This window comes from Perna viridis, chromosome 1, assembly GCF_037379345.1.
Source record: "Perna viridis isolate PV_CMFRI_1.1 ecotype Kerala chromosome 1, ASM3737934v1, whole genome shotgun sequence".
NCBI classification, from domain to species: Eukaryota; Metazoa; Mollusca; class Bivalvia; order Mytilida; family Mytilidae; genus Perna; species Perna viridis.
In genome coordinates this window covers 37604695-37619334 of record NC_142445.1, presented here as the reverse complement: position 1 = coordinate 37619334, position 14640 = coordinate 37604695, and the positions used below count along the sequence as shown (strand labels likewise).

Sequence of the window (14640 nt, the reverse complement as noted above, 5' to 3'; positions counted from 1 at the left end):
TATATAGAGAATTGACCTCAGCATAGCTCAGTGCATATAATATTTCTTCTAAGTGTTCCATAAAACATGATATTGCATGCACTGCGCTGACATAATTGTTTTATTATATTTCTCAGCAGAAATTCTCCCACTCGGAGAGCTTCCCTTAATCTTGATTTTGAAACAAATATTTTGGTATATATTAATTTGGTCAATCATGTATGACCATTTATTTTAAATTTTAAAGTGAAAATATTTTAATGGGCAAAAACCTATTTGATATTTGACCAATTTTTGACACAGTCATTTTGTTTCAGAAAACAATTTCATCATGAATGTCAACATACAATATAAAAAACAATATGGGCATATCAGAAATACATTGTTTGAATGGAAACAATAAAATATGAATTGTAATAATTTAAATTATTGCTATGAAAATACCGGTTTAAATGCAATTTACACTTAGTATCAGGTTTTATTGGTTTGTATGTACATTTTTGGGGGTTAAAAACTGAGGATTCCTATCTTTATTTAAAGTTTTGAGAATCCTTCAAATAACCAGAGAGTAAAATTTTCTAAGCATTTCTACCTCTACGCTTTCTAGAATCAATTATATCTTCACACTGCTTTTCAAATTCTGGATCTAATTCATCTTTAACTACAGCTTCAGCTGTGTCCTTTAAAGCACATGCTCTGTGACGAATTGCTCTGCCTGAAAGTATAAAAAATCAACAATTATGAACCAACAAGAAGATAATTTGAATTCACAAAAGTAGATTAAACTGATATCTTCCTATGAAAGTAATTTTTGTACTTTTTAATATGTCAGTTTTAAAAAATTTCAGTAAATTCCAAGAATCATTTCACTTGATGAAGAAAGTTTATTTCTCAAAACTGTTCAAAATCAATCCCAACAACAAATTACAATTTCCCATGAAGTAAAACTGTGTTACCTGCTGGAGTTTTATCTGGGTTGTACTCAAGTGCATTGGAACAAATTCGATTAATGTCATCTAGGAATGCTTTGACTGTTTGATATCTATGTAGATCTATCTTTGACATAATTGTTCCCAAATCCATAGGGTTTTTAATAATCTCATAATAATCAGGAGCCTGCAAGTATATTGTAAAAGACACGACATAAGCCACACACAAACTACTTTCAATAAATCTACTTCTAAAAGAACTAATGTATTTGGCTATTAATAAACATTTCTCAGAGGTCTGATTTAAAGAGATGATATACATGTAGTTTTCAATAGTTATCAAAGCAAATGAGTCATTTGATAATTGATAATAGTTCAACCCTCAATTCTTTTGCAATATTAATCAAAGTTTTGTTTTATTGTAATAAGGGTGCATTAGTATTAACTTAAGTTTTAAAACTCACATCTTCTGTATCAACAGGTTTGGCAAATATCTGGAATTTTCTGTCCCTGCCGAGTTTGTTGAGAACATCTCTAAGAAAGAGACGCAATTCCCTGAGAGTGGCTTCTTCTTGTTGATACAGGGCCTTCAATTCTTTTTCTGTTAGCTGTCTTGGTTCTGGTGGAGCTGCCTTAGGCAAAACTTCCAGTAGTCTCCTGGCTACAAAGTGATGCAATTCCATCAATTTCAAAATGAATGTAATAAAATGATTATTGTCTCTTTCATGCATTCTCTAGCATGTTGAAACAGCAGAGTAAAAAACAAATGTCACAAATTTACATCTCGAATTTTTCAAAAATAAATATTGTTAATAAATATATATTACTTTAGGTTTAAATTTGGGATAATTCTGTCCTCAATAAAGAACCAAATGTCAAAATGAATAGAATCTCTTGTAAGAATCTTTAATTTTCAGCTTATTGGTAACCTAATATCTTTATTAGTTTTAACTGTGTTTCTACTTAAATTTTTTTAAGCAAAAAAGAACTTCTTATATTTGTCCTTACAATAAGAAATTAAGACTGAGTTTCATTTAAATAAGAAAACCAGGCAGAATCCTTAATCTGTAAATTGAAAGAAGACTTCACAAATAAAAACATGTCAGATTAAGAGAAAAACAAAAGGACACATAAGTGTCAACAAACAGCATTGTAAATCTTTTCTGCATATAAAATTGAATTCATGCAATTAAATAATTTAGAAATAATGTTTCCAATATTATTTTTATACTAGTACCTCTTCCAAATGATTCAGAATCCTGTGAATCTAGAATTTTAATCTGTATAGTATTGGGTTGACAAAATCAAATCCTCTTATTTGGACTAGATAAATAATTTTTTTTTTAAGTCTAATAAAATTTATTTTCTATTGCTCACAATTTAAAATTTGGTTCAGTAAAGTAGACAACAGTCTCCTTTCAAAATTATAAAAAAAATGTTAAGACTACAAAAGCTGCATTAGCTGCCATTTCCATAGAATTCTGTTTCTGTTAAAATATACTTTAACTTTGAATTATTTCTACTAAATTGTACTTTTCCTGTATAATTTCACTTTATAACCGCAAATAAAATGCATTAAATACATGAAATAGGTGTCTATGTATTTATTGTCTTGCAAGACAAATAAGGGACCTAGATCAATTTGTATGCATGTGACTTCTGGTGACCTAATCTATGCATGTGCTGTGAGGGTCGATTCTTTAAAAAAAAAGTCTGATTGCAAAGCGAAAGTGGTTATTCAACAGCAATGAAGATCAACTGACTCAAGCCGTAGAAGAAAAAAGTTTGAATATAAGGAAAGGATCATTTTGAAATTTATGTACTGGGATATAATGTGGCTAAAATATGGTCATTATTTATCAAGAAATAGATGAAACGAAATGAAAACAAGACACATGCTTACATGTATTCATTATTGTTATTTTTTTTTACCAGGGTTAAAGTATTTTTATACGAGTGAATGTCCTGACGGCAATCTTTGGATGTAATGGCAAAAAATAATTAAATCAGAGCCATCATTCTTCTGTGATTGAAAAAAAACACGTCGTTAAAATACTGCAGGTATTATCAATATTTATTGCTTCAACTGCATTACTACAAACTTATTTCATTGAATCAGCAAAATTCAGTAGAATCAAAACTGAACAAATTTGGCACCTATTACAGGGGCTGCTCCGGCTTTCAAAATTCTGTCACCAGGAAAATCGCAAGCTACCAGTTTTTGTCACCATTTTTCAGAAACAACAGCAAAAATGGGTGCCACAATTTATTTTCCAATTTTTTAAAATATGACAGTATTAAGTCCAGTGATGAGTTATCTTTGTAAATTTATCAAAATAACCCCTTCCTTCATGACATGCATGTATCCAAGATTCACTCTTGATGCATGTATAAAGCAGGTTTTTAGCTCTAGTCTTAGTCAGGATCTAGAAACATCAGTCACTTTTGGTACGCAAAATAATGAAGTGCTACTCCAGATACAGGTGCTTTATTTCTATCAAGGACTTTATATTACTATGCTCATATAGTCCCTGATTTTAAAACATGTTGACCTTCATCCTTTGTGGTCTAATTAAGTTTATCTTAAAATACATTGTATAATTTTATTTTTTATTTATAAATTTTCAACTAACTTGATTCTTTTTTCAAGTGATAAAATTTCTAGCAAACTAACATGGACCATTAATTGAGTCCCTTTTCAATTACCTCTAATTCTCTTTATTTGAATATTATGACTTAATGCATTCAGTATTTCCTTAATTAGAATTTGGGAATTCCCATCTATTTATTTACCGATTTTCCCGCCAAAAAGGCACATGACAAAAGTGTAAACAAATGTCATCCATTTTCTTTTATTAATTCTTGCATTTTGAGGTGTTTTAAACAATTCCTAATGGGATAATCATTCTGTTATAAGGTAAATCTGTTTCTGAATGTATCATATGGTATAACAGGGCCGTGAAGCTTGTATATAGGCACGTGCACATGACCATGACGGTGTTTACCTTTGACCAGATGGTGAGAGTTTTGATTGGCTCAATAATATATTTTACATCTGATTGACACCTCCCAGGAGGATATTGTGAATCACGGTCAATTGGTCTAATTACCTTTGATTGGCTTCAGTTGTAAATTGGTTATGGTCAAATAACTTTGACCAGGTGTCAACACAATTGTTAAATTGGAGAGAATATCCATTGCTGACAAACACGTCAGTTTTAATATACAAAACCTAGGCGCCAAGAAAATCGGCAACTGGTTATTTTTGTCACCGGATCAAATAAAAAATCACAAATTGCGACACTGGGCAAGCCAAGCGCGATCCCTGCTAGTGCAGCTTTAATGATGGCTCTATTCCTTTTTCAATACTTTGTTGTAAGTTTAATATTATGCATGGTAGTAAGGATCTTGTTTGTTGATTATACTCGGCGTCACATAAATAACATACTGTTAAAATTTGAATAAAAATATTTTCTGTGACTTTATTGACACCTACCGTCGTTTAAATTGTCTTAAATGACTTGCTCATTCGTTTAGCCAAACGGCTTCTCCCTAAACATTGAATCGTTAAATTCCGGTCAGATTTTAATCATCGGTGCCAATATTTACATTGTAAAATGTCGGCCATGTTTACAGTGATCGGGTTGCTAGGAGATGTTGTTTACGTTTAAATGGTATGTCCAAAACCGAAGAACCCAGAATGCATTTCGGCGTTATTTCGGATACCTCGGATTTATTTTACGCGAACAACGTACAATACCGAGAAGTTGATCAAGCAGACGATTGTCACCGGAGTTCGACGGGAACTTACGAACTTCGTTTGTAAACAAATCGTCCCGTAAAAACCAACATGGCGGATATTAGTATGGGATTTTCCCGTAAGGATTTGTTACGCATGATTTAAGCTAATAAGCGACTTGTTTAGGGAGAAGCTGTTAGGCTAAATGAATGAGCAAGTCATTTAAGTCAATTTAAACGACGGTTGGTGTCAATAAAGTAGTAGAAAATATTTTTATTCAAATTTTAACAGTATGTTATTTATGTGACGCCGAGTATAGTAATTCTCCGAAGTCCAGATGATACACGTAAACTCCTACCAGTCTTTTAATGTTCACAATGAAGCAATGGGCCAAAGCGTAAGTGCTTAATAAAGATTTGCCTGAAATGCACTTACCCATTTTTTTTAGTAAACAGGATTCATGCTGGAGGTCAGCAAGAAAAGCAATAAAAGATGACTACTACAAAGAAACTTAAGGTAGCAGACCTGGGATGAGGGAGGTAATACAAATTGAAAGATTATCAGTCACCAGAACGTTTGAATGACTTCTGATATCCAAGCTTCAAAATGATACTGACGTAAAAGAGAAATAACTCAAGTAAGTGGTTCAATTTCTAGAACAAAGACGTCAGCCTCAAGCAACTTTGCATTGTGTAACATACTGATAAAATGTTTCAAATTAGTACATTGAGGAATATATCTTGCACTAGATCGGGACAAGTTTGAAATGAAGTCTTCTATTGCATACCAAGATTTCTTCAGATAACATTTTCAAATTTAAATATGAAATATTCTCTGCCATGTGACAGTAAAGCTAACCATAGCCTTGCCAGTTATACAACTTCTTAACAATTTGGAGTTAAGAAGATACTTTTTTACACTTCCTTTGAGATTTCAAACTTTTTATTATCATGTAGCATATGCCTCCATCCATCATGTAACTGTGTCCATCATAAAAATTTGTCTGTTCATGCACAAAGTAAATATTTGTTGACAACAATTTTTATCAATAGTTGCAAAAAAATGCTGTGCTCAACAATGCTCAATAAAGTTATCATAATTTGAGATGTGTAAACTTATTGAATACTTACATGATTTTAGCCATCAATTTGACTGATTAAAAATTTGTTCAATACCTTGCTTTAAAGATTTTTTAAATATAAAAAAAAAACTTCCTGGTGAACTTTCCTAACACCTCTGTTATAGTTTTGTATATGAATGTTCCATAAAATATCATTTTGGTACAAAAAATGAAATTTGTCCTGTTTTTTGCAAAATAGTGGTTTTTATATAGGCAAATCGGTGAAAATTTCACCCACATTTGTTATTTTGGGAAATAAAAGCCAGTTTCTATACAATATAATCAGTATAAAAATTTCATGTTAAATCTGATATATTGACACATTTAATTTTTAAGTAAGATTGACTTATTATCAGTTGTTGAAATAAACATTTTTTTTTTTTTACAAAAATGACTTTTATAAATATGGCTCAATTTAGCCAACACTTCTGAATATAAATAAAAGTAGCAATTTTTAATCCTTTTTGTTCAAAATCGGCAAAGTGAGTTTTCTTTAAAAAATATTTCAGAAGAAGTACTATAGTTAGAGAGATACTATGTACAATTGAAAGAAAACTGAATTATGGGAAAATTTTGGGGGAACCCCAGGTTTAACACTTTCAACCTTGAATTAATACTTTTCACGAACTTTCGGTGCCGAGTTAATCATTGCAAACACGGTTGCCGGGCTGGAATTAATTTGACAAGTTGAACGAAGATACGTCGCCTCAGAGATTGAATTCAAAATGTGTCATAACAAGGAGTTTGGGGTGCAATTTTGCAAAAATAACAATTGATATGTCGGCCAAATGAAACTCTACTTTACACTTAATGCAATTAACATTAACATGGAAAAAAGAACAAGTATCAGTGCTATTATTTCAAGTTTAGGTTGGTATTCGGCATCCGTAATTAAAATTTAGATTTTATCCATTATTATTACAAAGCATGCCAAGAAAAGGATTGTTAATTATTGACTAACTTTTAAAATCAAATGGTTCACTTATCTGGTGGCATTTTCACCACAGAACCGCCGTTTTAAACAAATTTATTTCACGACTTTTTTGCCGCCATATTTGTTTATATTGAAGATTCAAGTTTATCAGTCAAAGAGAGATAACTCAATTAAATGAAGTGGCGAATTGGATTAGATCGCCACAAGTGCACGCTGTACCTAAAAAAACACGCTTCATTGTCTATTTTAAATTTGTCTTCGAACTTACCAAATTGTAATTCTCAGTAGGGCTTTTTCTATCCATAACATCTAAGAGATTGACATTGTGAACACTGTGCTTCCAGAGTGGGTTTATTAAGAATTTTTTTTTTTTTTAATTTTTAAAGTGCTTGTAATAACAGTAACATTTTTAAAATAACATTAATGCTATAAATAGCATTAACTAAAATAATAATGATAAAACAACTAACTACAAATGCAAAATGCCAACAAGAAACTTTATAACTGTAAAAAAAAATACATTTTGGGAAAAAACTTGTCTTTATACACATGTATTTCAATTTTTCATTCTTCTATTTTATACATGTAAGTACATGCTAGTACTAGCATTTAGTAAAACATTTGCTTAATTTTTAAAAATGATTGATTTTCAGTATTTTTACTGTATGTCCTTTTTTCATTCACAAGGTTTTGTGTAGAGTATTCCCTCTCATTCTAAAAGTCAAATTTTGTATGAAAAAATGTGAATGATTATTTGTTGTATGTACAAAAAAGTATAATGAGTAAGGGAAGTTTTGATTTCAAAGATTATTCCCAATTAAGTTAAGAAAAAATAAAGTCTTAGTAACTGATTAATTAATGTAAATAACAATGTGATTCGAACTTTCAATCTCTTAATTATAGCAATCCCTTTTAGTGTGAAATTTAGTGAAACACTCTGGCAGACACAAGTGTTTTCCACACTTAACACATCCAAATTTAGTTTGTTTCATTGAGATGGCCTCATCATTCATATGCCTTCTGTAATAGAGATGGCATTTTGACTTCTTTTCAAATGTGATAGGCATGTGCCGCTGAGTAAGACGGTTTTCCACTGGTGTCAAGGTTGGTCTTCCCCTCTTGGTGGTGGAACTAAATCCATTCACCAAACCCTTAGAAATCATCACAGAAAAGTCAAGAAATGGCATGACTTGACTTTTCTGTGATGCTAGAGTTTGTGTTCAACTGAAATAACTGAAATAACTTAAAGCATTAAGTTTGGCAATTTCAATCAGCATAGAGAAGACACGTTTACTCCATTTTGTTGGTCTTGTGTTTGAAGCAGTAGTACTGGATATATTGATCTGCCATGTCTACTCCTCCCATGTAAATTGAATAGTCTTTGACAGACTTGGGACATGGAAATAGTTCTCTGGAGAAATTTCCATCCTGGTTGATGACGCTTTGAACCTCTGATGTTCCATTGTCATGTACAGTTGACAACATGTAGACATTGTTCTGGTCTTTCCATACAGAGGCAACAAGACATCCCTTTTGCCGAAATTTCCTGTCACCCCTTTAATTGATGCCAACAGGCTTTTTGCACATAATGTCTCTAGGTAGAACTCTTCTATTGTATCTCACTGTGCCACAAGCTGATGTTCCAAAATTTTCATACAGATCCGAGAAAAGTTCAGGGCTAGTGAAAAAGTTATCAGTATAAACATGATAACCCGTTTGTCAAATTCGAATTTTGAAGGCACCTTTTTACTACGTTTGACCTAAGGTTTTCTTGTGGATTTCCATTTCTACCAAGATAAATGTCAATATAGTGCACATTGGAAGTTGTTAACTTTGCTAAAACCCAGGCTTTCACTCCCCATTTGTGAAGTTTTTGAGGCATATATTGTCGGAATTGCAGTCTATCTTTAAATGGAATCATTGTCTCATCTATAGTAATATTTCTTCTTGGGGTGAATTCTTGTTGAAAGTGAGAGTTGAAATGATTAACAAGGGGTTTGACTTTGAAGAGAGGATCAAAATTTTCATGGCCAGGAAGAGTTTCTTGTTCAGAGTTGGAAAAATTGAAGTATCTCATAATCTGTAGAAAGCGATCTCTGCTCATAATTTGTGGAAATAAGGGAGAAAGAAGAAATGAATCTGTCAACCAATACACCTTTGTGGAAGGTTTTTGATCAATCCCCATCATGATCATGAAACAGAGCCCAAGAAAAGCACTCATCTCAGGTATTGTTGGACATGACCATTGCATTGTATTTTCATTAGGATGCAATATTTTTTGTAACTGTGCATACCGGTCAGTTTCAGTGACTAGAAATTAAATAAATGCTGCGCTCAAGAACAGTTTTAGGAAATCAAGGGGCTCTTTCTCTAGCCCCATGTTCCTTGTTGACCCTGTTCTGCCATTGGGGTTGAAAAGATGAGGAAGACCTCTCTCATGATAAACAAAGCCATCATGCCAACCATTATTAAACTGGGCATCATCTCCTGGACAAGGGAAACTGTCAGTATCAGACTCTTCAGAACTTACTTGACCATCAGCATCAGTATCATCATCACCTATACCTTGTAGTTGCAATAGTATTTGGAGCCTAGATTCAACTTCCTGAACTTCAGCTTGATTAAAACCATCAAATTCATCAGAATCAGTATCAGATGACATTTTGACAGGGATGTCAGAAAATGATTACAGCAACAACCTGGCACAACCTGGGTACATGCATCACGATACAAATAACTTCCTTTCACCACACGTCTGTGGTTGTTTTATTTCAAATTTACGCCATAAAAAGCTGTAAAATACCACCAGAAAAGTAATCTGTTGATTTCTGATTATGTACGACCTAAAGATATATTTTTCAATCGGAAGACCACTTATATTTTGCGTTTTTCCTTGATCCACCGAGTGTCACTGAAACACAGACCACCATGTTGTTTACATAATTACCTTAGTGATAGAGCTTTCCCAATCTATTATAAGAATACGTTAGTGGTTTGGGAAATAAACCAAAATAAACACGAGATAACAACTGCGCATACAGTTCTCATTCTTTGTATCATTACTATTCTCGTTTGTGTCGAATGGAACTATTTTATACGATGAAACTCTACTGAATACTTCCAGATGGAAAGCGGACAAAACGGGCACCTGTCTGGAAGGTTGTACAAATATATTTTGCCATCTTCACGAAAGAAAGCCCATTTAGCGAGGAAAAATCGGACGACTGGATTTAAATATATATAATTTGCCATTGGTTTGCCAATTTACATTTGGCAATTCAACAAAACAAATTGTTCAATGTTATACAAATATTGACCGCCATTTTGTGAAAAGTTCAAATGAAATTCCCCATTTATTTAGTAAAAAAACAATCTGATCGGCTTCATTTATAACAAAATAACAAAAACAGTTTATGATTAAATCGGCATGATAATCCTCATATGTCAGTCATTTATTTTTGATATTTTGAGTTATTTTAACATACGTATTTGTATTTCAAAAAACCATGTCTAAAAATAGAAATTCATGTATCCTTACGGATAATTTCAGCCTGGGGACGAGGGTGCTAAAAGGATAATTTCGGATTGGGGACAAGGGTGCCAAAAGGATCATTTCGGTACGAATGGGTTAAAATTTTGTAGGTTGTCTAAATTTTCTCTTCTCTGATCAAACAGAGTATATAAATTGATAATATGAATTTTGTATATGAATATGAATATTGCAAGTTTATATATGCAACAAACCTGCTTGTCTTCTCTGTGAAGGGGGTTGAGCTGGCTGATTCAGAATTATATCCGCAAAATATTCCCTTCTTTCTGTTTCAGATGGATAAGACATTTTGATGACCTGGCTAAAATTGCTGTCAAAAATTCGACAGAGCTGAAATAATCATTAGAAGTTCTAATTCAACAGTATTTCTACATGCTAAACTGCAACTACTTTAAACTGAAGTCTATTACAGAATTGATATATATGTAATATATCAGTAACAGGTTCAGAGTGCCAAAGTCGCTCACAAAAAGTACTGTTTATTTAATACTGCCATCTATATTTAAAACTTTTGGGCAAAGACAATATTTGATGTAACAAAATTTGGATCCGAGTCCATATTGATAACAACTTCACATGTGAATCACATTAAACATACTTTGATATGAACAGTCATTGTGACATGTAGTATACAAGTTGATTTCTTCCGATATTCAAATCCCCATGATAATTTCGATAAGTTTGAGGGGTTTGTTAAATAATATTAAGAATATCATAAAAGCCTTGTCTTCTTTTTTAATCCATCTCTAATCAGGCTTTAGTTCTAAAATACATTATAGTCATTTTGACAGAAATAGTTACATGATCATCCAGTGTACTGTAATGGCATTCACTGGTTGCTAACAAAAGGATAGGGGCTGTTGGATCCAGTTCATTGAGCATCATTGTGAAGGTAGCTCGTAATGTCTCTGTCAGAACATGCCACAGTTGCTCTACAATAGGCATGTAAATAATACTTGGTGCAGTACGCCTGGCCTCTCGGAAAATCTATTAAAGAAAATACAACCAAGTTTCATGACAGGAAGCCATTAAGTGTATCTCTGAAGACTAATAACTATCTTAAGGTAGGAGTTACGTAAATGAATGCCCCTAGTGGATTACGGGAAAAAACGTTGACATTGCGTTACTATGCGAGTTATTTCCCTTCGACCACTAACTAAAATGTCCGGTGATTGAAATTCCCGTTGATTTTTTGTTCCTTAATTGTATTTTACTAAATTACATAACCTTTTCGAAAGACAGACCAGAAGATGATTACGAAAACTGAGAAAAAAAATAGAAGCAGATTAATCGCTGTTTAATCAAATTGAAAAGAAAAGCTTCAGTCAGGTGGTGTTAGTAACCGATTTATTAAGCATATCATATGACAATCATGATGCCATCGGGGACGTGAAAGCTTTGCAAATGCTGAAAAATATGATTAATAGTCACACCTCCACTGTTGAATTCATCATGAATTCGTTTAGACAGAACAGGGACATTAATATCCAAAGTGAAATGTTCTCATCTGTTCTGTCTAGTGTTTCAAAGCCTATGGTTTAGAAAATTGTGTTATCTGGATTATAAATATCACTGCTTTTTTGCATTTGAGATTGGCCTATCAACGCAGAACATGAAAGTTGTGGAACAGCTACTTGGCGAAGAACGTTCCAATGGAAAGCCAAGAGTAACAAAAAACAAAATAGTTTTTCGATCAATCGCTTCATTTTTGACAGAGAATGAATGACAAAAAAATGCAATGATCGTGTACCTATCTATTTCATATTAATTTTGAAGAGATCTTATTTCGATAAAAATACTTAAAATAAATAAATGAAAAAACAGAAAATTCATTCGTTAAAATATAACAATCTGAAATAGAATGGTTGAAAGTGCTATTTATTAATCACTTTCTTTGTGAAAAACTGTATCTCTGCCTTTTCAGTATTTTAAATCCCTTTTCCATTATTTTAAAATTCATTTGAAACGGAAGAAAAAATGTGTCCAAGACCTTCTCTTTAAGTTTGCTACACACACTATATATGTAACAAGTGTCATAGCAAGCCTAGCATTTGAACATTTGCAACTATATAACATGTAAAGATATGTGACATCTCTGAAGAAAAATTTGACGTTACAGAAAAAGACTGAAAAAATTATAAGTATTCCCACTTAACAGCATGAAGGGTTAAAGAGCTCCGTTGTCGAGTGATTTTTTTATATCGTTGGATAGCCATTACAGTTGATAATTATAGATATATTTTTTTAAAGAAAATTCTAGGCACCGTTATTTCACAGTACTAAGAAATGATTCAATACCTGCCTTTTTTTTTTTAAACAATATCCCTACATATCCTATGTATTTTCATCATTGTACTTGTATAATTCAAATCTATGTACAAAGAAAATAATGTACGATACGATGTAATTTTTTTTATGTCATATGATTGCATTCGAGCCGATCTTTCTGCATGAAAAATTTCAGAAAAATCCTAGGACGTGATATTTTTTATGTCTCTTCTACCTTAAAATAATAACTTTTTGTCATAAGATTTGATACATGTAACTTATAAAATACTCATCTTTCTGTTGGAATAGAAACCAAACATTAATCTTCAATATCTTGAAGATATCTTCAAAATCATTGAACAGTACTTTATACAATATAGAGCTGATATATAACTATCGTTACAAAAATCAACCAGTGCATCATGATCATCGCAGTTATATTTCAGAAATGCCAATCTAAACTTTAAAATGCTCATCTTTTACACCTGTATCTAAAACACAAAGAAACTTTACAGTAAATTCCTCCCACCTGTGCACAGGACTCTTCTGGTGTTTTGGTACTGACTGCAAATAATGAAGGGAGATCAAGAACATGGACTGGCAACTGTTCTAAATGATGGAGAATAGCAGGGCCTAAGTGAGTAGTTTGTCCCTGTCCAGGCAATCCAGCTAATAACATTCTTGGTCTGTGTGCTGTTGGTGTCTTGTTGGAATAACTAATGAGAAGATAGGTCAATTAAAGCAATTAATGACCAAAATATGGTTAAAAGTTTTCCTTTAATTGGTACTTTTTATTCTTTGGTTTAAAAAAAAAACAAAGCAAAACAACTTGGAGGTAGATTCCTTTCTTTGCTTGTACTATCATATATATTGAGAAGAGAAAGCATTTCATTAATTCATCGTCACATGTTATAGCTGCAATGTTTATTACCTAGAGAAATTTAAGTATGCAGCAGATTCAGAATCTTCCTCCATTTTCTTCCTTCCTTTCCCTTTCTGTTCATAAATACTGGGTGCATTTTCATCTTCATCACTGTCAAATTCATACATAAGTTCTGGACAAGCCTCTCCATCTTCAGATGCTGAAATTTAGAGACAAAAATTCACCATGTCATAGACTTCAGTTTTGTTCATTTTAACAATACAGTAATTTCTATAGTGGATCTGGAGATATTTGAAATTTGCAAATTGTTGTCATAGAGTTAATGATTTGAAAGTCTTCACAGAAAGTATCACTAGCTTTATATATTGAAATTATGGGCTACCATTAATGCAATTAACAATTTCAAATACATATATTGTTATTACACTAATTCTATTAACAAATGCATATGTATATCTTCCTCAAGAACAAAAGGCATTTCATCTAAATGATTATCTCTTAAAAAATCATTCAAATGCAGCCTTTTCAGAGAATCATTTCTCCACCCCAAATGGTATGAAATGACAATGAAGAAATAACCTCAGTCATGTGGTTCACAATAAATAACCTGCATCAGGTTATTTTCAAGTGTGCACCTTGGGCATTGACTTTATTTCAACTGAAAAATATAACAGGCATTCTTTATGTATTTAATTTCAGTATTAAAATCAATGGAGTAAATACCAGAAAAAGGTTGATGACATCAGCCATATAACAAAATTTAGGCTATAAGATGATCGACAAAATCTTTTTATCCAACCAGAGTGTGTTACATCTGAAATTAAATTAGCTTTTTTTTTTCTTATTATTTTTATTTTTACAAAATTCTTTCTCTGCTTAATTTTTTCCTCTGATTTATACATCAGTGATACAAACCTGGTATGTCAAGGCTAGAGAGTTGAGAAAACACTGATGGGAAGACTTTCTGTACAGTTTCGATACATGTTTTGAAGATATTCCTTAACAATGGTTGAATCCTGAGTGACAATGCCCTAGCAGGAGAGGTAATAGATCGCTGAGATGCTGGAACAATACACTGCATAGCTTTGAAAAAATCTTTCGCTGCTAAGTTTATGGATGATACATCAAGTTGTAGTTTCTCTGATGTAGTGTATATCTGAGGATATCTTCTCCTCAAAGCAAGAAGTGAGGCTTCAGTACATAAAGACTTTAGATCTGCACCACAATAACCTACAAAA

General features: G+C 32.3%; 1 protein-coding gene across 4 annotated transcripts in view; it reads right to left on the bottom strand.

Moving 5' to 3' along the window:
- The window catches only part of LOC148628617 (ATPase family AAA domain-containing protein 2-like), a 47733-nt gene that overhangs the window by 6463 nt on the left and 26630 nt on the right, over positions 1 to 14640 (bottom strand). For 3 of the 4 annotated variants that reach the window (XM_088591127.1, XM_088591148.1, XM_088591158.1), the window contains 9 exons: positions 14318 to 14632; positions 13451 to 13601; positions 13049 to 13235; positions 11053 to 11238; positions 10446 to 10581; positions 2146 to 2175; positions 1373 to 1569; positions 936 to 1095; positions 572 to 694 (listed from right to left, as the gene is read on the bottom strand). In XM_088591127.1, coding sequence (XP_088447253.1) covers positions 572 to 694; positions 936 to 1095; positions 1373 to 1569; positions 2146 to 2175; positions 10446 to 10581; positions 11053 to 11238; positions 13049 to 13235; positions 13451 to 13601; positions 14318 to 14632 — 1485 coding nt within the window. The remainder of the gene's footprint in view (positions 1 to 571; positions 695 to 935; positions 1096 to 1372; positions 1570 to 2145; positions 2176 to 10445; positions 10582 to 11052; positions 11239 to 13048; positions 13236 to 13450; positions 13602 to 14317; positions 14633 to 14640) is intronic. The other variant, XM_088591138.1, reaches the window with a different exon arrangement.